A 21,430-nucleotide genomic window follows, 5' to 3' on the forward strand; every position below is an offset into this window, starting at 1 on the left:
ACACACACACACACACACACAGTTAATTGAGCCACTCTGGTTTCAGTTTGCAGGTTTTTATTTTAGCACATGAACTCACAGCTTCACATCTCTCCCGGACTACATCTCCCATGATCCTCTGGGGTGTAAGGCTGCAGCACAAAGAGGAAGGATCAAACGACAGACAATATCATTCTGATAGAAATAAATCCCACACACACACACACACACACACACACACACACACACACACACACACACTCTTACAGGAAGCTGTTAGGTACAAAAGTATTTTATAAAAATAGTTCTTCAGGTTCTCTTGGCTCCTCTCAGATCCGAGCGGCTGACACCAGAATCCGAGACCTGTCGTCCCCTGGGAATCTGGATTCACCTGATTACTCTCAGCTGTTTGAAATCATGTGGAGATTTTCCTTATCTTTAATCTTGTTAAAACACGTGTTAGCTTTAGGAGCCGGTTGCTAGCTAAATAACGTGGGAGGTTGACATTAATGAAGCCCGTGCTAGCTGGTAGCTAATGTGTATCATGTTTCCCGAAGCTAGGATGCTACATTAGCATTAGCATTGATTCTGACGTTAAATGTGTGTTGGTGTTGCACAGCTGTGATGACAATATTTAAAGAGTTGATCTTAGTATTATCGTATCTTAGCTAGCTATTTCAGCTGATCAATGTTAGCTTGGTTAGCTCATCAGCTAATAATCAGGGCGCTCTGCAGCTGCGTTTTAGCGGAAGAAATATTCATGAGAAAAAAAACCCTTAATGTTTGAAGAGCTTTAAACTGTTTAGATTGAATTTTTCTATCATTCTCTAGCACTGTTAACTCAGTTAGCAGTGTTACCACTGTTAGCTCAGTTAGCCCTATTAGCTCAGTTAACACTGCTAGCTCAGTTAGCCCTGTTAGCTCAGTTAGCCCTGTCAGTTCTGATCTGAGAGGAACAACGAGAGACTGAACTTTACTCTGCTGCTTCTGAGGATTCAGACATTTTCACCTGCCAGTAAAAACACATTCAGAAGAGGAGGAGCAGGAAGTGGCTGTTTTTCATGCAGCGTGCATAGTTTTTTTCTTAAAGAGTCCAAAACCTGAGCCCAGCTCAGCGGTTCAAGAGTAGGAGGAAGAGGAGGAGGAGGGAGGCTTAAACAGCTTGTACCATGATTAACAAATAGATCCTGAACCTGACCTCCACACACCCCGGAGATCTTCCTACATCGTACCATCACAACCCTTCCTCTCAGAGCCGAGCCTCTAACCCTCGTTATAGTCCTCTCAAACCATCAGGGACTCACATCCAGTCCAGGAACAGGGTTTCCAGAGAGCCGTCTCCTCCTCCTCTCTTGGCACTCTGTCTCTGAGAGAATGTCTATTCTCTAAAGGAGGTCCGGTCTCTAAAGGAGGTCCGGTCACTAAAGGAAGTCCGGTCTCTAAAGCGGGTCTGGTTTCTAAAGGAGGTCCGGTCACTAAAGCAGGTCTGGTTTCTAAAGGAGGTCCGGTCACTAAAGCAGGTCTGGTTTCTAAAGGAGGTCCGGTCTGTAAAGGAAGTCTGGTCTCTAAAGGAGGTCCGGTCAGTGAAACGAGGTCCGGTCTCTGAGAGGAGGTCCGGTCTCTGAGAGGACTATTATTAACAATTGATTCATCTGAGGTCTGGGTCTCTGGAAGATTGTTAATTGGGGAGGTCAGACTGGTTCCGGGGGCACATTCAGCCCTTCCCGTTTTAGTGCAAACGCTCTGGATTAATGCCCCCCCCCTCCTGACTCTACATTATAAAATCTATAAAACACAGGAAGCTGAGGGAGGGGCTTCAGCATCTGTGATCAAAGTCTCTGGGGACCGGACCCTCTGGTCCAGACAGAACCTAAATCACTGTTCCTGGTACAGAGGCATTGTGGGTATTATAGTTCCTGTATGGGTCACAGTGAGGGGGGGTCCAGCTGCCGGTACAGGTCCTGCAGCTCCTTCACCTCCTGCAGGACCTCCCTCGCCTGACTCCAGACCGCCGCTGCCTCCTGCAGGAGCCGCTTCGCATCCGTTGCCTCCTCCGTCCCCCCCCGGACCTCCGTCAGCAACCGCTCCGTGTCCTGCAGCTTCTGGGCGATCAGCTCCTGCAGCCTGGCCACCGGGGGTTCCTGGGGGGCCGCTGTCCTCTGGGGCTCCGAGGAGGTCAGGATCTGGTCCATGGAGGTGCAGCGGTTGTTGTTCCCGGCCAGTGGGGTCTGCACCTCTTGCGGGAGGCTCTGAGATTTCCCAGAAGCCTCGGCGGCCCGGGCACAGAGGGCTCCATCCGTCCTGGAGCGGAGGGGGCAGTCCAAGGGGATCACAACAGTGGGGTCCTCCTCCTGGATCAGGTCCAGAGTCAGAGCCCCGTCAGAGGAGGAGGCCTGGGGGAGGGGGGGTCACACAGACGGAGAACATGTTAGGATTGTTTACTTCCTGTCCGTCTGAGTCAGTGAGGGAGCAGATACCCACCACGGCCAGCAGGTGTCCTCTGGTCGGCAGGCGGCGGGTCTGAGGGATCTTTACCCGGTCTCGAGTCAGGTGAGACAGTTGATTGTCTTCCACAGTCACCTGAAGACAGACAGACAGACAGACAGACAGGTTAAAATGATTCACTGAGTGTCGGAAAATCCAATCGACCCTTCAGCCCTCTGAACTGAGTTCAGAATGAAATTCACTGCACTTGACCCCCCCTCTCCCAGAGGGCAGAGACATAGACCCTTAACACACACAACAACAACAACAACAACAACAACAAACAGCATGATGCACAGCACCACCAGGTAAACACACACACTTTTTCAGATTTAAGGCTTTGTGTGTGTGTGTGTGTGTGTGTGTGTGTGTGTGTGTGTGTGTGTGTGTGTGTGTGTGTGTGTGTGTGTGTGTGTGTGTGTGTGTGTGTGTGTGTGTGTGTGTGTGTGTGTGTGTGTGTGTGTGTGTGTGTGTGTGTGTGTGTGTGTGTATTGATCACAGTATTGACTGGTGGAAACGTTGACTTCCTGTGACAGAGATGCTAAAATCAAACATGAAGAACTTTCAGATCAACGACAAACAGAGAGGAAGACCTGATCCCTGTTCCTAAATCCAGGTCCAGATTCATGACGTTTCCTCCCTCAATATGAAGAACCCTCAATGTGGAGAGCCTGGTCCCCTCACTAGTTTTCCCTCTGATCTGAAGAACCAATCAGAGAGTAATAACCCCGCTTCTCATTGACCCTTCCATATGCCCTCCCCAGGTGTGTCTCCCATATTCCCTCCCCGGGTGTGTCTCCCATATTCCCTCCCCGGGTGTGTCTCCCATATTCCCTCCCCAGGTGTGTCTCCCATATTCCCTCCCCAGGTGTGTCTCCAATATTCCCTCCCCAGGTGTCTCTCCAATATTCCCTCCCCAGGTGTGTCTCCAATATTCCCTCCCCGGGTGTGTCTCCCATATTCCCTCCCCAGGTGTCTCAGCGAACAGCGGTAGATATGATCAGGTACCTCGTCCAGGATCCGGTTCTTGGCCCGTGTGATGGAGGCGTTCAGGACCTGGATCCAGGACTCTTTCTCCTCCGGACTCACAGCCAGGAACACCAGGTTAGGGACCTGCAGCCGTACAGAACATTTTATTATACCACAACAACAACACACGAGGTGTTAGCAACTGTTACTTCAAATTAAGCTAATGGTGAGATTGTGTATTTTGTGTTAGCTTGTTTAGCATAACATGCTAGGCCTGACATTGGTTATCCGCAATTAGCTTTTATTAGCATGTTGTGCGACAGGCTACTTAGCGTTAAGCTTTTATTTCTTAGCTTGTTTTAGCATACTATTAGATCATTGTTAGTCAGATTTAGCTAGCATTTAAGATTATACATTTCACGTTAGCTTCATTTAGCATTTTGTTAGATAACATGCTAGCAGTTAGCTTGTTTTTAAAATGTTGAAACTGTTTTGGTTGATTAAGTCAGCAGTTATGACTCCTTATACTGTACGTTGATAGCTTGTTAGCATGATATTAGATAGCAGTTAGCATAGTGAATATCTCCTCAGTGGTGTTAGGGTTGTTTATTTGTTGATAGCTTTTGTGAGCATTTTGGATGAGTACAGGAATTCCAGGTATGCACTCCGGAGAGCTACAGTGGGGCAAAAAAGTATTTAGTCAGCCACCAATTGTGCAAATTCTCCCATTTCAAAAGATGAGAGAGGCCTGTAATTTGTATCATAGTTATACCTCAACTATGAGAGACAGAATGGGGGAAACAATCCAGAAAATCACATTGTAGGATTTTAATGAATTAATTTCAGATGATTGTGGAAAATAAGTATTTGGTCAATAACAAAAGTTCATCTCAATACTTTGTTATATACCCTTTGTTGGCAATGACAGAGGTCAAACGGTTTTCTGTAAGTCTTCACAAGGTTTCCACACTGTTGCTGGTATTTTGGCCCATTCCTCCATGCAGATCTCCTCTAAAGCAGTGATGTTTTGGGGCTGTCGCTGGGCAACACGGACTTTCAACTCCCTCCAAAGATTTTCTATGGGGTTGAGATCTGGAGACTGGCTAGGCCACTCCAGGACCTTGAAAGGCTTCTTACGAAGCCACTCCTTCGTTGCCCTGGCGGTGTGTTTGGGATCATTGTCATGCTGAAAGACCCAGCCACGCTTCATCTTCAGTGCCCTTGCTGATGGAAGGAGGTTTTCACTCAAAATCTCACGATACATGGCCCCATTCATTCTTTCCTTTACACGGATCAGTCGTCCTGGTCCCTTTGCAGAAGAACAGCCCCAAAGCATGATGTCTCCACCCCCATGCTTCACAGTAGGTATGGTGTTCTTTGGAGGCAACTCTGCATTCTTTCTCCTCCAAACACGACCAGTTGAGTTTTTACCAAAAAGTTCTATTTTGGTTTCATCTGACCATATGACATTCTCCCAATCCTCTTCTGGATCATACAAATGCCCTCTAGCAAACTTCAGACGGGCCTGGACATGTACTGGCTTAAGCAGAGGGACACGTCTGGAACTGCAGGATTTAAGTCCCTGGCGGCGTAGTGTGTTACTGATGGTAGCCTCTGTTACTTTGGTCCCAGCTCTCTGCAGGTCATTCACTAGGTCCCCCCGTGTGGTTCTGGGATTTGTGCTCACCGTTCTTGTGATCATGTTGACCCCACGGGGTGAGATCTTGCGTGGAGCCCCAGATGGAGGGAGATTAGCAGTGGTCTTGTATGTCTTCCATTTTCTAATAATTGCTCCCACAGTTGATTTCTTCACACCAAGCTGCTTACCTATTGCACATTCAGTTTTCCCAGCCTGGTGCAGGTCTACAATGTTGTCTCTGGTCTCCTTTGACAGCTCTTTGGTCTTGGCCATAGTGGAGTTTGGAGTATGACTGTTTGAGGTTGTGGACAGGTGTCTTTTATACTGATAACGAGTTCAAAAAGGTGCCATTAATACAGGTAACGAGTGGAGGACAGAGGAGCCTCTTAAAGAAGAAGTTACAGGTCTGTGAGAGCCAGACATCTTGCGTGTTTGTAGGTGACCAAATACTTATTTTACCGAGGAATTTACCAATTAATTCTTTAAGAATCAGACAATGTGATTTCCTGGATTGTTTTTTCTCATTCTGTCTCTCATAGTTGAAGTATACCTATGATGAAAATTACAGGCCTCTCTCATCTTTTTAACTGGGAGAACTTGCACAATTGGTGGCTGACTAAATACTTTTTTGCCCCACTGTATTAGCAGTGCGAAAAGACAATACAGGGACAAGGTGGAGTCGAACTACAAGGGCTCCAACGCCAGAAATATGTGGTCTGGACTGAAAACAATAACAGACTACAAAAGGACAACGAGTGGTGCTGAGGAAGTGTCTGCATCTCTCCCAGATGAACTGAACACATTTTATGCACGCTTTGAGAAGCCCCCAGCTGTGGAGGCACAGAAGGCCCAGGATCCCTGCTCACTGGTTTTAACCAGTGCAGATGTGTGTAGATCTCTGAAAAGGATCAACGCACACAGGGCTCCTGGACCTGATGGCATCCCTGGCCGTGCTCTCAAGGTGTGTGCAGTTCAGCTGGCAGATGTGTTCACAGACATTTTCAATAGGTCCCTGCTCCAGTCTGTAGTCCCCACATGTTTTAAAGAGTCCATCATTGTCCCTGTCCCCAAAAAGACAAAACCCATCTGCCTCAATGACTACCGCCCAGTTGCACTCACCTCCATCATCATGAAGTGCTTTGAGCGGTTAGTCAAAACCTTTATCACCTCCTCCCTCCCTGACTCACTGGACCCCCTGCAGTTTGCCTACAGAGCAAACAGGTCCACGGATGATGCCATCTCCCTCACCCTCCACACTGCCCTCTCCCACCTGGACCAGAGGAACACTTATGTGAGAATGCTGTTCATTGACTACAGTTCAGCATTCAACACCATTGTGCCCTCCAAGGTCATCATTAAGCTCAGGGACCTTGGGCTCAACAGCGCCCTCTGTGACTGGATCATGAGCTTCCTAACGGGCAGATCCCAGGCAGTGCGGATGGGGAACATCACATCCTCCACCTTGACCCTCAACACCGGAGCCCCTCAGGGTTGTGTGCTCAGCCCTCTCCTCTACTCCCTGTTCACGCACGACTGCGTGGCCACACACAGCTCCAACGCCATCATCAAGTTTGCTGACGACACGACCGTCATCGGCCTGATCACAGACGGCGACGAGACGGCGTACAGAGAGGAGGTCAGAGCCCTGACATCTTGGTGCCAGGACAACAACCTCCATCTCAACGTCAGCAAAACAAAGGAGCTGATTGTGGACTACAGGAAGAGGCAGAGAGAGGCACACACACCCATCACCATCGACGGGACTCCTGTGGAGAGAGTCAGCAGCTTCAGGTTCCTCGGGGTAAACATCAGTGAGGACCTGACATGGACACATCACACCAGGGTCATATCCAAGACGGCTCGACAGCGGCTCTTCTTCCTCCGCAGGCTGCGGAAGTTCAACATGGACTCCAGGATACTCTGCAACTTCTACAGGTGCACCATCGAGAGTATCCTGACTGGCTGCATCACCGCCTGGGATGGCAGTTGCACCGCCCTCAACCGTAAGACTCTACAGAGGGTGGTGAAAACTGCTCAGCACATCACCAGGACGGAGCTGCCATCCATGGAGGACCTCTACACCCAGCGGTGTAGGAAGAAGGCCGGTAGGATATTAAAGGACCCCCATCACCCCAGCAACAATCTGTTCTGTCTGCTGCCGTCTGGCAGACGGTACCGCAGCATCCGGACCAAGACCACCAGACTCAGAGACAGTTTTATACCACGGGCTATAAGACTGCTGAACTCCTGAGCTCTGTGGATGTGTACTCACATCTTTTTATAGTACACACACACACACACACACACACACACACACACACACACACATACATATATATAGATATATATATCATATACATCTGTTATACATAATATATGCATCTGTCCATACCTCCTCATTCAACAGAGTAAAGTGTTTAAATACTCTCAATGTATTCCACTGTATGTATATATTTCACCTCCTCAAATCTTTACTGTTGTTACTGTAAATATTCTTCTCTCTTTTTGCACTATTTTATTATCTTATCTGCACCATGTATGTTGAGTTGTTGGAGGAGCATGGGACATAAGATTTTCATTGCCAACATATACGTTGTATCTGCTGTGCATATGACAAATAACACCTTGAACCTTGAACCTTGAACCCTTGTTGTTGGCTGCGTCTTTGATGAAGCTAGGCATCAAGCTTAACACAATCAGCAGATATCTTGCCATCCTACAAATACCCAGAATGCCCTAGGGAGGGATCAGGTGTCCTGCAGACAGGTGGAAGCTTCTGTTACACACACACACACACACACACACACACACACACACACACACACACACACTGTTTTCCAAAGGCTCAGTGGGAGACAGCTCACCAGATGGCTGTGTGTGTGAGTGTGTTGTGTGTGCAATCAGCTGCTGCGAGTCAGTGATTCTTTTTTATTCAGGAGGAACTGTAGGGCTAAGAATAGTTTCCTGTGAGCCGCAGAGCGTGACGCACATGAAGAACTTCCTCATGAAAAACTCAACGAGGTGTCAAGACACACAGAGAGAGGTGCAGGAATGAGTCCTAAACCCTGACATGAGTCAGCATTTCCTCACTTCCTTTCCCCTGGTCTGGAGGTCAATGGTTTCTGATAGGTTTTTGGTTGTAAGCCTGGAATCAGGTCTGAGGTAACACGAGCTGGAGAGATCTTAACCTTTTGACGTGAAGTCATGTGACCGTACAGACAGACAGACAGACAGGTGTACCGTGTTCCCCGGGCTGCTGCAGCGCTGCACTCTGAACTTGCTGTGGTTCTTTTTGCTTCGGCTTTTGTTCTTCCGGATCTCTTCACAGCGCTCGTAGTCGGACAGATCCAAAACCTCGTCCGCCCGGCCCAACTCCTTCACCTGCACACAGGTAGCAGCTCCATCATGCTAAGCTAACAGTAACAGGGCGGTCTGGAGCAGGGTGGATAACAGTATGAATAAAGAAGAGGCAGGAATAAAATCACACTACACTGATGTAGATCAGACGTTTATGTTTGATGACTGACAGTCTGCAGGTTAACACACCCAACTCACTCACACACACACACACACACACACACACACACTGCAGGTTAACCTTCAGCTCATTGATCTCCATGGAAACAGCATCCATTATTAAGGAGCTTTAAAACAAGACTTCCTGGGAGACACACACACACACACACACACACACACTGGGAGCTGGAAATGGATGAACAAATGTCCTGTAAACTGATGACAACTAAGGGAAGAATGTTTGAATTGAACCAATACAACTGTTTTACCATCCCCCTTCTTCTGTGTCTTACACACACACACACACACACACACACAAACACACACACACACACACACACACACACACAGACCTCAGCTTCTGCTTTTAGTTTTAAATTATTCTGAAAGTTTACACAGTGGCGTGTTCCCTTTTAACATGTTCCTCAAATCTTCTCAAGCACATAACACTCACACTCAGAACACACACTGATGGAAAACTGATAACAATCAAGTGACTGAGACCTGACCAAAAACAGCCAAAAGCAGAACCTAAAGACTGACCGACATAAGAGTGTGTGTGTGTGTGTGTGTGTGTGTGTGTGTGTGTGTGTGTGTGTGTGTGTGTGTGTGTGTGTGTGTGTGTGTGTGTGTGTGTGTGTGTGTGTGTGTGTGTGTGTGTGGTTTCTCTGGTTTCTATTCCTAGTGTGAAACAGGAAGTGGAAATGCTGATCCTCCACCACAGAAGCAGAACGGTCTGCAGACACAGACGCCCTAATATGGTCGTGAAGACAGATGATCATGTGACCGCTGAGAGGAACTCATCGTCTGTGTCTGTGCTCAGTAACACGGGGTTCCTCAGGGAAATGTTCTGGTGCCTCAACACTGTGTCCATTCAGATGGGAGTAGCCTAGCTTAGCACAAAGACTTGAGGCAAAGGGAAACTGCTAGCCTAGCTTAGAACATTCTGCAGGAGATAAAGGTTCTGACAGGACATTCCGCGGCAGATGAAGGTTCTGAGAGGACGTTCTGCGGCAGAAAAAGGTTCTGAGAGGACGTTCTGCGGCAGATAAAGGTTCTGACAGGGCGTTCTGCGGCAGAAAAAGGTTCTGACAGGACGTTCTGCGGCAGATAAAGGTTCTGACAGGGCGTTCTGCGGCAGAAAAAGGTTCTGACAGGACATTCCGCGGCAGATGAAGGTTCTGAGAGGACGTTCTGTGGCAGAAAAAGGTTCTGAGAGGACGTTCTGCGGCAGATAAAGGTTCTGACAGGACATTCTGCGGCAGAAAAAGGTTCTGAGAGGAAGTTCTGCGGCAGATAAAGGTTCTGTCGGGACGTTCTGCGGCAGATGAAGGTTCTGACGGGACGTTCTGCGGCAGATGAAGGTTCTGACAGGACGTTCTGCGGCAGATAAAGGTTCTGACGTTCTGCGGCAGATAAAGGTTCTGACAGGACGTTCTGCGGCAGATGAAGGTTCTGACAGGACGTTCTGCGGCAGATGAAGGTTCTGACAGGACTTTCTGCGGCAGATAAAGGTTCTGACGTTCTGCGGCAGATAAAGGTTCTGACAGGACGTTCTGCGGCAGATGAAGGTTCTGACAGGACGTTCTGCGGCAGATGAAGGTTCTGACAGGACTTTCTGCGGCAGATAAAGGTTCTGACGTTCTGCGGCAGATAAAGGTTCTGACAGGACGTTCTGCGGCAGATGAAGGTTCTGACAGGACGTTCTGCGGCAGATAAAGTTTCTGACAGGACTTTCTGCGGCAGATAAAGGTTCTGACGTTCTGCGGCAGATAAAGGTTCTGACAGGACGTTCTGCGGCAGATGAAGGTTCTGACAGGACGTTCTGCGGCAGATGAAGGTTCTGACAGGACGTTCTGCGGCAGATAAAGGTTCTGACAGGACGTTCTGCAGCAGATAAAGGTTCTGACAGGACGTTCTGCAGCAGATAAAGGTTCTGACAGGAAGTTCTGCAGCAGATAAAGGTTCTGACGTTCTGCGGCAGATAAAGGTTCTGACAGGACGTTCTGCGGCAGATGAAGATTCTGACAGGACGTTCTGCGGCAGATGAAGATTCTGACAGGACGTTCTGCAGCAGATAAAGGTTCTGAGAGGACGTTCTGCGGCAGATAAAGGTTCTGACAGGATGTTCTGCAGCAGATAAAGGTTCTGAGAGGAAGTTCTGCAGCAGATAAAGGTTCTGACGTTCTGCGGCAGATGAAGGTTCTGACAGGACGTTCTGCGGCAGATAAAGGTTCTGACAGGACGTTCTGCGGCAGATGAAGATTCTGACAGGACGTTCTGCGGCAGATAAAGGTTCTGACAGGACGTTCTGCAGCAGATAAAGGTTCTGAGAGGACGTTCTGCGGCAGATAAACGTTCTGACAGGACGTTCTGCAGGAGATAAAGGTTCTGACAGGACGTTCTGCGGCAGATAAAGGTTCTGACAGGACGTTCTGCGGCAGATAAAGGTTCTGACAGGACGTTCTGCGGCAGATAAAGGTTCTGACAGGACGTTCTGCGGCAGATAAAGGTTCTGACAGGACGTTCTGCAGGAGATAAAGGTTCTGAGAAGACGTTCTGCAGCAGATAAAGGTTCTGACAGGACGTTCTGCGGCAGATAAAGGTTCTGAGAGGACGTTTTGCGGCAGATAAAGGTTCTGACAGGACGTTCTGCGGCAGATAAAGGTTCTGAGAGGACGTTTTGCGGCAGATAAAGGTTCTGACAGGACGTTCTGCGGCAGATAAAGGTTCTGAGAGGACGTTTTGCGGCAGATAAAGGTTCTGAGAGGACGTTCTGCAGGAGATAAAGGTTCTGACAGGACGTTTTGCGGCAGATAAAGGTTCTGACAGGACGTTCTGCAGGAGATAAAGGCTCTGACAGGACGTTCTGCAGGAGATAAAGGTTCTGAGAAGACGTTCTGCGGCAGATAAAGGTTCTGATAGGACGTTCTGCGGCAGATAAAGGTTCTGACAGGACGTTCTGCAGGAGATAAAGGTTCTGAGAAGACGTTCTGCAGCAGATAAAGGTTCTGACAGGACGTTCTGCAGGAGATAAAGGTTCTGACAGGACGTTTTGCGGCAGATAAAGGTTCTGACAGGACGTTCTGCGGCAGATAAAGGTTCTGACAGGACGTTCTGCAGCAGATAAAGGTTCTGAGAGGACGTTCTGCGGCAGATAAACGTTCTGACAGGACGTTCTGCAGGAGATAAAGGTTCTGACAGGACGTTCTGCGGCAGATAAAGGTTCTGACAGGACGTTCTGCGGCAGATAAAGGTTCTGACAGGACGTTCTGCGGCAGATAAAGGTTCTGACAGGACGTTCTGCGGCAGATAAAGGTTCTGACAGGACGTTCTGCAGGAGATAAAGGTTCTGAGAAGACGTTCTGCAGCAGATAAAGGTTCTGACAGGACGTTCTGCGGCAGATAAAGGTTCTGAGAGGACGTTCTGCAGGAGATAAAGGTTCTGACAGGACGTTTTGCGGCAGATAAAGGTTCTGACAGGACGTTCTGCAGGAGATAAAGGCTCTGACAGGACGTTCTGCAGGAGATAAAGGTTCTGAGAAGACGTTCTGCGGCAGATAAAGGTTCTGATAGGACGTTCTGCGGCAGATAAAGGTTCTGACAGGACGTTCTGCAGGAGATAAAGGTTCTGAGAAGACGTTCTGCAGCAGATAAAGGTTCTGACAGGACGTTCTGCAGGAGATAAAGGTTCTGACAGGACGTTTTGCGGCAGATAAAGGTTCTGACAGGACGTTCTGCGGCAGATAAAGGTTCTGACAGGACGTTCTGCGGCAGATAAAGGTTCTGAGAAGACGTTCTGCAGGAGATAAAGGTTCTGAGAGGACGTTCTGCAGGAGATAAAGGTTCTGACAGGACGTTTTGCGGCAGATAAAGGTTCTGACAGGACGTTCTGCGGCAGATAAAGGTTCTGACAGGACGTTCTGCGGCAGATAAAGGTTCTGAGAAGACGTTCTGCAGGAGATAAAGGTTCTGAGAGGACGTTCTGCAGGAGATAAAGGTTCTGACAGGACGTTTTGCGGCAGATAAAGGTTCTGACAGGACGTTCTGCGGCAGATAAAGGTTCTGACAGGACGTTCTGCGGCAGATAAAGGTTCTGACAGGACGTTCTGCGGCAGATAAAGGTTCTGACAGGACGTTCTGCGGCAGATAAAGGTTCTGACAGGACGTTCTGCAGGAGATAAAGGTTCTGAGAGGACGTTCTGCAGGAGATAAAGGTTCTGACAGGACGTTCTGCAGGAGATAAAGGTTCTGAGAGGACGTTCTGCAGGAGATAAAGGTTCTGACAGGACGTTTTGCGGCAGATAAAGGTTCTGAGAAGACGTTCTGCAGGAGATAAAGGTTCTGAGAGGACGTTCTGCAGGAGATAAAGGTTCTGACAGGACGTTCTGCAGGAGATAAAGGTTCTGAGAGGACGTTCTGCAGGAGATAAAGGTTCTGAGAGGACGTTCTGCAGGAGATAAAGGTTCTGACAGGACGTTTTGCGGCAGATAAAGGTTCTGACAGGACGTTCTGCATGAGATAAAGGTTCTGAGAGGACGTTCTGCAGGAGATAAAGGTTCTGACAGGACGTTCTGCGGCAGATAAAGGTTCTGACAGGACGTTCTGCGGCAGATAAAGGTTCTGACAGGACGTTCTGCGGCAGATAAAGGTTCTGACAGGACGTTCTGCGGCAGATAAAGGTTCTGACAGGACGTTCTGCGGCAGATAAAGGTTCTGACAGGACGTTCTGCATGAGATAAAGGTTCTGAGAGGACGTTCTGCAGGAGATAAAGGTTCTGACAGGACGTTCTGCAGGAGATAAAGGTTCTGAGAGGACGTTCTGCAGGAGATAAAGGTTCTGACAGGACGTTTTGCGGCAGATAAAGGTTCTGACAGGACGTTCTGCGGCAGATAAAGGTTCTGACAGGATGTTCTGCGGCAGATAAAGGTTCTGACAGGACGTTCTGCGGCAGATAAAGGTTCTGACAGGACGTTCTGCGGCAGATAAAGGTTCTGACAGGACGTTCTGCGGCAGATAAAGGTTCTGACAGGACGTTCTGCAGGAGATAAAGGTTCTGAGAGGACGTTCTGCAGGAGATAAAGGTTCTGAGAGGACGTTCTGCGGCAGATAAAGGTTCTGACAGGACGTTCTGCGGCAGATAAAGGTTCTGACAGGACGTTCTGCGGCAGATAAAGGTTCTGACAGGACGTTTTGCGGCAGATAAAGGTTCTGACAGGACGTTCTGCAGGAGATAAAGGTTCTGAGAGGACGTTCTGCGGCAGATAAAGGTTCTGACAGGACGTTTTGCGGCAGATAAAGGTTCTGACAGGACGTTCTGCGGCAGATAAAGGTTCTGACAGGACGTTTTGCGGCAGATAAAGGTTCTGACAGGACGTTCTGCGGCAGATAAAGGTTCTGACAGGACGTTCTGCGGCAGATAAAGGTTCTGACAGGACGTTCTGCGGCAGATAAAGGTTCTGACAGGACGTTCTGCGGCAGATAAAGGTTCTGACAGGACGTTCTGCGGCAGATAAAGGTTCTGACGTTCTGCGGCAGATAAAGGTTCTGACAGGAAGTTCTGCGGCAGATAAAGGTTCTGACAGGACGTTCTGCAGGAGATAAAGGTTGTCGGTGTGTGTGTGTGTGCGTGTAACCGGAGCTCTGTGTGTTTCTGCAGCTCGTCTGAAACTGGACTCCTGCAGAGCGACGCTGTAGAAAGTGGAGCAGTAACTTTCTGTTTCCCGTCAGAACCAAAACAACAACAGAACCCAGAGGAACCAGAAGAACACTGCAAAGAACCGAGCTGACTCAGGAAGATCTTTGAGAAACATCAGTCGTGTTTAAATGTTAAAGTGCTGTCCCTTTAAACCCGTTACAGTTAACGAGCCATCTCCATGACAACGCCTCGTTGATCAAAGGTCTTAACGAGGCGCTCACCTCCTTCTCGCAGATGAACAGCTGATCCGCCCTCAGAACCACGAAGCGGTTCTTCCAGATCTCCCTGAAGATCCCTCGCCCGCAAAACCTCCGGATCCAGCCTAGCTTCTCCGGGGGGGGGAGCAGCGCCGAGTCCTGCAAACCCTGCAGGAAACAGGAAGCAGTCAGAACATGACCACTTTTTATTCTCTTAAAATGTTCAATGCATCAGAGCCAGACTCCAGTCCAAAACAGGACTTCTAGTTCAGGGAAATAAAAGCCATGTTCTATTTACTACTAAATACAACTCATTTGAATAAATCAAAAAACATTTACTGTTAATAAGTAACAATGCAGCGTTTAAAATCTGTGTTATCGATGGATTCTAAGTATTTGATCGAGCCTGCACGGTTCTATATATTTGCATTATGTCAGAGGTGGAAGAAGTACCAGATATTTTACTTCTGTAAAAGTACAAATACTGTTTAAAAATACTCTGTAAAAGTCCAGCACACAAAATCTAACGTGAGTAGAATTAGAAAGTATTGGCATCAAAATATACTTCAAGTTACTTAATGTCCCTTTCAAAATAAAAGCTATATTAAAGTCCTGGATGATTAGGATTGCTGCATTCCTGTGTTCCTCACAGGCAGACGGTATGCTGCTGCAGAACCAACTTTCATTAGTTTATTCATAATAATTTATCATCTGAATCTGAAAAGTAACCGCGATCTGTTTAATCAAATAGTTGCAGTGGAGTAAAAAAGTACAAGTAGAATACAATTGAAATACTTAGGGTTATATTATTGTTTGTATAAGTATTAAAAGAACTGTTTCCAGATCTGTTGTTCCTTATTTACCTTCATTTACAACAGAATACAACCTATCATGGACACATTTGAATTATTATGTATCAGCTCTTTGTGTTTGTGACGCTTTCTGTGACGAGAAAAGTGAATTATTACAATTTAAATAAATTAATAATTGTGTTTATGAAGTTAAAGCAACATAGTTTGTTGATTAAATATGAATAAATATTGTGTGTGTGTGTGTGTGTGTGTGTGTGTGTGTGTGTGTGTGTGTGTGTGTGTGTGTGTGTGTGTGTGTGTGTGTGTGTGTGTGTGTGAGATAATGTCCTCTCATCTTTAACACTGACATCAACACCGCTCTTATTTTGAAAGTCTATTCTTCTAGTCAGTTTGTGCCTTCAAAGTAAAAGCCTGTAACTAATCCTGGAGGCTTTTGTTCCTCGAGCTCCGGTTTACCCAGCTTAATGGACCGTCCCGAGTCCCTGGTCCTCTCTGTCTTCCTGTCCCCCGGTCCCCTCTGTCCCCAGGTAACACTCACCCGTTTCCCAGAGCCGTTCTTCTTCATGCTGCTGTCGGTACTTTCTCTCCTCCGTTTACCCCACAAAGAGAGCAGGAGAAGCCGGGGAGAAGTCTCTGAAGTCCCGCAGGAGGAGCCTCTGAACCCCGGTGATGTGTCCTCTGTTCCCGGTGCTCCTGCTGCTGATCCCCGGTGCTCCCCGGTGCTGCTGCTGCTCTCTGTCCGGCCAGCCCCGCTGCTCTGGTCCTCGGTGTCCGGTGTCTCCTCCTCCTCTCGGCACCCCGCGGCGCAGAGGCTCCCAGCAGCAGCGCCACCTACCGGACAACATCAAGTATGAATCAGGGGTAATAAATATAGATATATGAAGTAATAATGACAATAAGTAAATAAAGAACATGTCATATTTCTTATCTGCTTTTGTGCTTCTTTATTGTTTGAATTCTTTCGGGTTTGGGCCTCTCTTTATGGATATTAAATGTTGCCTAAAATGAATTAAACTGTATTAAAAAAACCGTGTGCTTCTTCCTCTTCTGATAATAAAGAAACAGGAAGCGTGAACTTGATAAAAGTTCAAGTTAAAATGAATTATCCCGTTGGAAATATGGTTTTGTAACCCTTTATGAAATATAAATATCAGTATAAAAACAAGAAGCTGAACTAAAGATATGAAATAAAATGATTAAATAAAATACATTTAAATATCTTTATATGGAAGGTGAAATGTGCCATTTAATAAACATCATCATGCTCCTGAAAGCCTGATGATGACACGTGTGCTCCTGCATGTGTGTTTATGTTGTTTATTTGTACTATTTTATGAATTCAGAATTAGCTCCTGTTTCACACAAACCTGAACAATCAAGAGACTGTGTGTGTGTGTGTGTGTGTGTGTGTGTGTGTGTGTGTGTGTGTGTGTGTGTGTGTGTGTGTGTGTGTGTGTGTGTGTGTGTGTGTGTGTGTGTAAAGATCAGTGTAATCTGTGTGTGGACAGATGTTTGCAGCAGGCTCTGATCTGAAGTCAATTTCACTTTGAGCTTGGATCATAAACTGGGTCACAGATAATCTGCTCAAAGAACAACAATATTATTTATGGTTCTGACCGACACTACTTTAAAGAGTCCTCTCCTGCTGATGTTCAGGTGTATATCAGTATGTAGAGTCTCTACTTTAAAGAGTCCTCTCCTGCTGATGTTCAGGTGTATATCAGTATGTAGAGTCTCTACTTTAAAGAGTCCTCTCCTGCTGATGTTCAGGTGTATATCAGTATGTAGAGTCTCTACTTTAAAGAGTCCTCTCCTGCTGATGTTCAGGTGTATATCAGTATGTAGAGTCTCTACTTTAAAGAGTCCTCTCCTGCTGATGTTCAGGTGTATATCAGTATGTAGTCTCTACTTTAAAGAGTCCTCTCCTGCTGATGTTCAGGTGTCTATCAGTATGTAGAGTCTCTACTTTAAAGAGTCCTCTCCTGCTGATGTTCAGGTGTATATCAGTATGTAGTCCTCTACTTAAGGAGTCCTCTCCTGCTGATGGTTCAGTGTATAATCAGTAATGTAGAGTCTCTCTTTAATGAGTCCCTCTCCTGCTTGATGATCAGGTGTATATAGTATGTAGAGTCTCTACTTTAAAGAGGTCCTCTCCTGCTGATGTTCAGGTGTATATCAGTATGTAGAAGTATGTAGTGTCTCTACTTTTAAAGAGTCCTCTCCTGCTGATGTTCAGGTGTATATCAGTATGTAGGTCTCTACTTTAAAGAGTCCTCTCCTGCTGATGTTCAGGTGTATATCAGTATGTAGAGTCTCTACTTTAAAGAGTCCTCTCCTGCTGATGTTCAGGTGTATATCAGTATGTAGAGTCTCTACTTTAAAGAGTCCTCTCCTGCTGATGTTCAGGTGTATATCAGTATGTAGAGTCTCTACTTTAAAGAGTCCTCTCCTGCTGATGTTCAGGTGTATATCAGTATGTAGAGTCTCTACTTTAAAGAGTCCTCTCCTGCTGATGTTCAGGTGTATATCAGTATGTAGAGTCTCTACTTTAAAGAGTCCTCTCCTGCTGATGTTCAGGTGTATATCAGTATGTAGTGTCTCTACTTTAAAGAGTCCTCTCCTGCTGATGTTCAGGTGTATATCAGTATGTAGTGTCTCTACTTTAAAGAGTCCTCTCCTGCTGATGTTCAGGTGTATATCAGTATGTAGTGTCTCTACTTTAAAGAGTCCTCTCCTGCTGATGTTCAGGTGTATATCAGTATGTAGAGTCTCTACTTTAAAGAGTCCTCTCCTGCTGATGTTCAGGTGTATATCAGTATGTAGTGTCTCTACTTTAAAGAGTCCTCTCCTGCTGATGTTCAGGTGTATATCAGTATGTAGCAGTCTCTACTTTAAAGAGTCCTCTCCTGCTGATGTTCAGGTGTATATCAGTATGTAGTGTCTCTACTTTAAAGAGTCCTCTCCTGCTGATGTTCAGGTGTATATCAGTATGTAGTGTCTCTACTTTAAAGAGTCCTCTCCTGCTGATGTTCAGGTGTATATCAGTATGTAGAGTCTCTACTTTAAAGAGTCCTCTCCTGCTGATGTTCAGGTGTATATCAGTATGTAGCGTCTCTACTTTAAAGAGTCCTCTCCTGCTGATGTTCAGGTGTATATCAGTATGTAGTGTCTCTACTTTAAAGAGTCCTCTCCTGCTGATGTTCAGGTGTATATCAGTATGTAGAGTCTCTACTTTAAAGAGTCCTCTCCTGCTGATGTTCAGGTGTATATCAGTATGTAGAGTCTCTACTTTAAAGAGTCCTCTCCTGCTGATGTTCAGGTGTATATCAGTATGTAGTGTCTCTACTTTAAAGAGTCCTCTCCTGCTGATGTTCAGGTGTATATCAGTATGTAGTGTCTCTACTTTAAAGAGTCCTCTCCTGCTGATGTTCAGGTGTATATCAGTATGTAGTGTCTCTACTTTAAAGAGTCCTCTCCTGCTGATGTTCAGGTGTATATCAGTATGTAGAGTCTCTACTTTAAAGAGTCCTCTCCTGCTGATGTTCAGGTGTATATCAGTATGTAGAGTCTCTACTTTAAAGAGTCCTCTCCTGCTGATGTTCAGGTGTATATCAGTATGTAGAGTCTCTACTTTAAAGAGTCCTCTCCTGCTGATGTTCAGGTGTATATCAGTATGTAGAGTCTCTACTTTAAAGAGTCCTCTCCTGCTGATGTTCAGGTGTATATCAGTATGTAGAGTCTCTACTTTAAAGAGTCCTCTCCTGCTGATGTTCAGGTGTATATCAGTATGTAGAGTCTCTACTTTAAAGAGTCCTCTCCTGCTGATGTTCAGGTGTATATCAGTATGTAGTGTCTCTACTTTAAAGAGTCCTCTCCTGCTGATGTTCAGGTGTATATCAGTATGTAGTGTCTCTACTTTAAAGAGTCCTCTCCTGCTGATGTTCAGGTGTATATCAGTATGTAGTGTCTCTACTTTAAAGAGTCCTCTCCTGCTGATGTTCAGGTGTATATCAGTATGTAGTGTCTCTACTTTAAAGAGTCCTCTCCTGCTGATGTTCAGGTGTATATCAGTATGTAGTGTCTCTACTTTAAAGAGTCCTCTCCTGCTGATGTTCAGGTGTATATCAGTATGTAGAGTCTCTACTTTAAAGAGTCCTCTCCTGCTGATGTTCAGGTGTATATCAGTATGTAGTGTCTCTACTTTAAAGAGTCCTCTCCTGCTGATGTTCAGGTGTATATCAGTATGTAGCGTCTCTACTTTAAAGAGTCCTCTCCTGCTGATGTTCAGGTGTATATCAGTATGTAGAGTCTCTACTTTAAAGAGTCCTCTCCTGCTGATGTTCAGGTGTATATCAGTATGTAGAGTCTCTACTTTAAAGAGTCCTCTCCTGCTGATGTTCAGGTGTATATCAGTATGTAGAGTCTCTACTTTAAAGAGTCCTCTCCTGCTGATGTTCAGGTGTATATCAGTATGTAGAGTCTCTACTTTAAAGAGTCCTCTCCTGCTGATGTTCAGGTGTATATCAGTATGTAGAGTCTCTACTTTAAAGAGTCCTCTCCTGCTGATGTTCAGGTGTATATCAGTATGTAGTGTCTCTACTTTAAAGAGTCCTCTCCTGCTGATGTTCAGGTGTATATCAGTATGTAGTGTCTCTACTTTAAAGAGTCCTCTCCTGCTGATGTTCAGGTGTATATCAGTATGTAGAGTCTCTACTTTAAAGAGTCCTCTCCTGCTGATGTTCAGGTGTATATCAGTATGTAGAGTCTCTACTTTAAAGAGTCCTCTCCTGCTGATGTTCAGGTGTATATCAGTATGTAGAGTCTCTACTTTAAAGAGTCCTCTCCTGCTGATGTTCAGGTGTATATCAGTATGTAGTGTCTCTACTTTAAAGAGTCCTCTCCTGCTGATGTTCAGGTGTATATCAGTATGTAGTGTCTCTACTTTAAAGAGTCCTCTCCTGCTGATGTTCAGGTGTATATCAGTATGTAGTGTCTCTACTTTAAAGAGTCCTCTCCTGCTGATGTTCAGGTGTATATCAGTATGTAGTGTCTCTACTTTAAAGAGTCCTCTCCTGCTGATGTTCAGGTGTATATCAGTATGTAGAGTCTCTACTTTAAAGAGTCCTCTCCTGCTGATGTTCAGGTGTATATCAGTATGTAGAGTCTCTACTTTAAAGAGTCCTCTCCTGCTGATGTTCAGGTGTATATCAGTATGTAGAGTCTCTACTTTAAAGAGTCCTCTCCTGCTGATGTTCAGGTGTATATCAGTATGTAGAGTCTCTACTTTAAAGAGTCCTCTCCTGCTGATGTTCAGGTGTATATCAGTATGTAGTGTCTCTACTTTAAAGAGTCCTCTCCTGCTGATGTTCAGGTGTATATCAGTATGTAGAGTCTCTACTTTAAAGAGTCCTCTCCTGCTGATGTTCAGGTGTATATCAGTATGTAGTGTCTCTACTTTAAAGAGTCCTCTCCTGCTGATGTTCAGGTGTATATCAGTATGTAGTGTCTCTACTTTAAAGAGTCCTCTCCTGCTGATGTTCAGGTGTATATCAGTATGTAGTGTCTCTACTTTAAAGAGTCCTCTCCTGCTGATGTTCAGGTGTATATCAGTATGTAGTGTCTCTACTTTAAAGAGTCCTCTCCTGCTGATGTTCAGGTGTATATCAGTATGTAGTGTCTCTACTTTAAAGAGTCCTCTCCTGCTGATGTTCAGGTGTATATCAGTATGTAGTGTCTCTACTTTAAAGAGTCCTCTCCTGCTGATGTTCAGGTGTATATCAGTATGTAGAGTCTCTACTTTAAAGAGTCCTCTCCTGCTGATGTTCAGGTGTATATCAGTATGTAGTGTCTCTACTTTAAAGAGTCCTCTCCTGCTGATGTTCAGGTGTATATCAGTATGTAGAGTCTCTACTTTAAAGAGTCCTCTCCTGCTGATGTTCAGGTGTATATCAGTATGTAGAGTCTCTACTTTAAAGAGTCCTCTCCTGCTGATGTTCAGGTGTATATCAGTATGTAGAGTCTCTACTTTAAAGAGTCCTCTCCTGCTGATGTTCAGGTGTATATCAGTATGTAGAGTCTCTACTTTAAAGAGTCCTCTCCTGCTGATGTTCAGGTGTATATCAGTATGTAGAGTCT

At 46.0% G+C, this 21,430-nt stretch overlaps 1 protein-coding gene across 1 annotated transcript; it reads right to left on the minus strand.

The window, feature by feature from the left end:
* Positions 1-40: 40 nt before the first annotated feature.
* Positions 41-16,056, minus strand: plekho1b (pleckstrin homology domain containing, family O member 1b). The gene is made up of 6 exons (XM_063880847.1): positions 15,834-16,056; positions 14,508-14,651; positions 8,312-8,452; positions 3,472-3,576; positions 2,461-2,559; positions 41-2,372 (listed from the first exon to the last, which is right to left on the minus strand). The coding sequence occupies exons 1-6, from the start codon at positions 15,858-15,860 to the stop codon at positions 1,905-1,907; spliced, it is 984 nt and encodes a 327-aa protein (XP_063736917.1). The 5' UTR covers positions 15,861-16,056; the 3' UTR covers positions 41-1,904.
* Positions 16,057-21,430: the final 5,374 nt, after the last annotated feature.

Source organism: Eleginops maclovinus, chromosome 4 (genome assembly GCF_036324505.1).
Source record: "Eleginops maclovinus isolate JMC-PN-2008 ecotype Puerto Natales chromosome 4, JC_Emac_rtc_rv5, whole genome shotgun sequence".
NCBI classification, from domain to species: domain Eukaryota; kingdom Metazoa; phylum Chordata; class Actinopteri; order Perciformes; family Eleginopidae; genus Eleginops; species Eleginops maclovinus.

What these genes read in the sequence shown, in the direction of transcription:
- plekho1b (XM_063880847.1), bottom strand. Translation starts at nt 15,860, where the DNA reads ATGAAGAAGAACGGCTCTGGGAAACGG. An exon ending in GCAGCAGCCCGGGGAACACG is followed by an intron (nt 3,577 to 8,311) that starts GTACACCTGTCT and finishes GTACGGCTGCAG; the next exon opens with GTCCCTAACCTGGTGTTCCT. An exon ending in GAGGACACCTGCTGGCCGTG is followed by an intron (nt 2,373 to 2,460) that starts GTGGGTATCTGC and finishes CCCCTCCCCCAG; the next exon opens with GCCTCCTCCTCTGACGGGGC.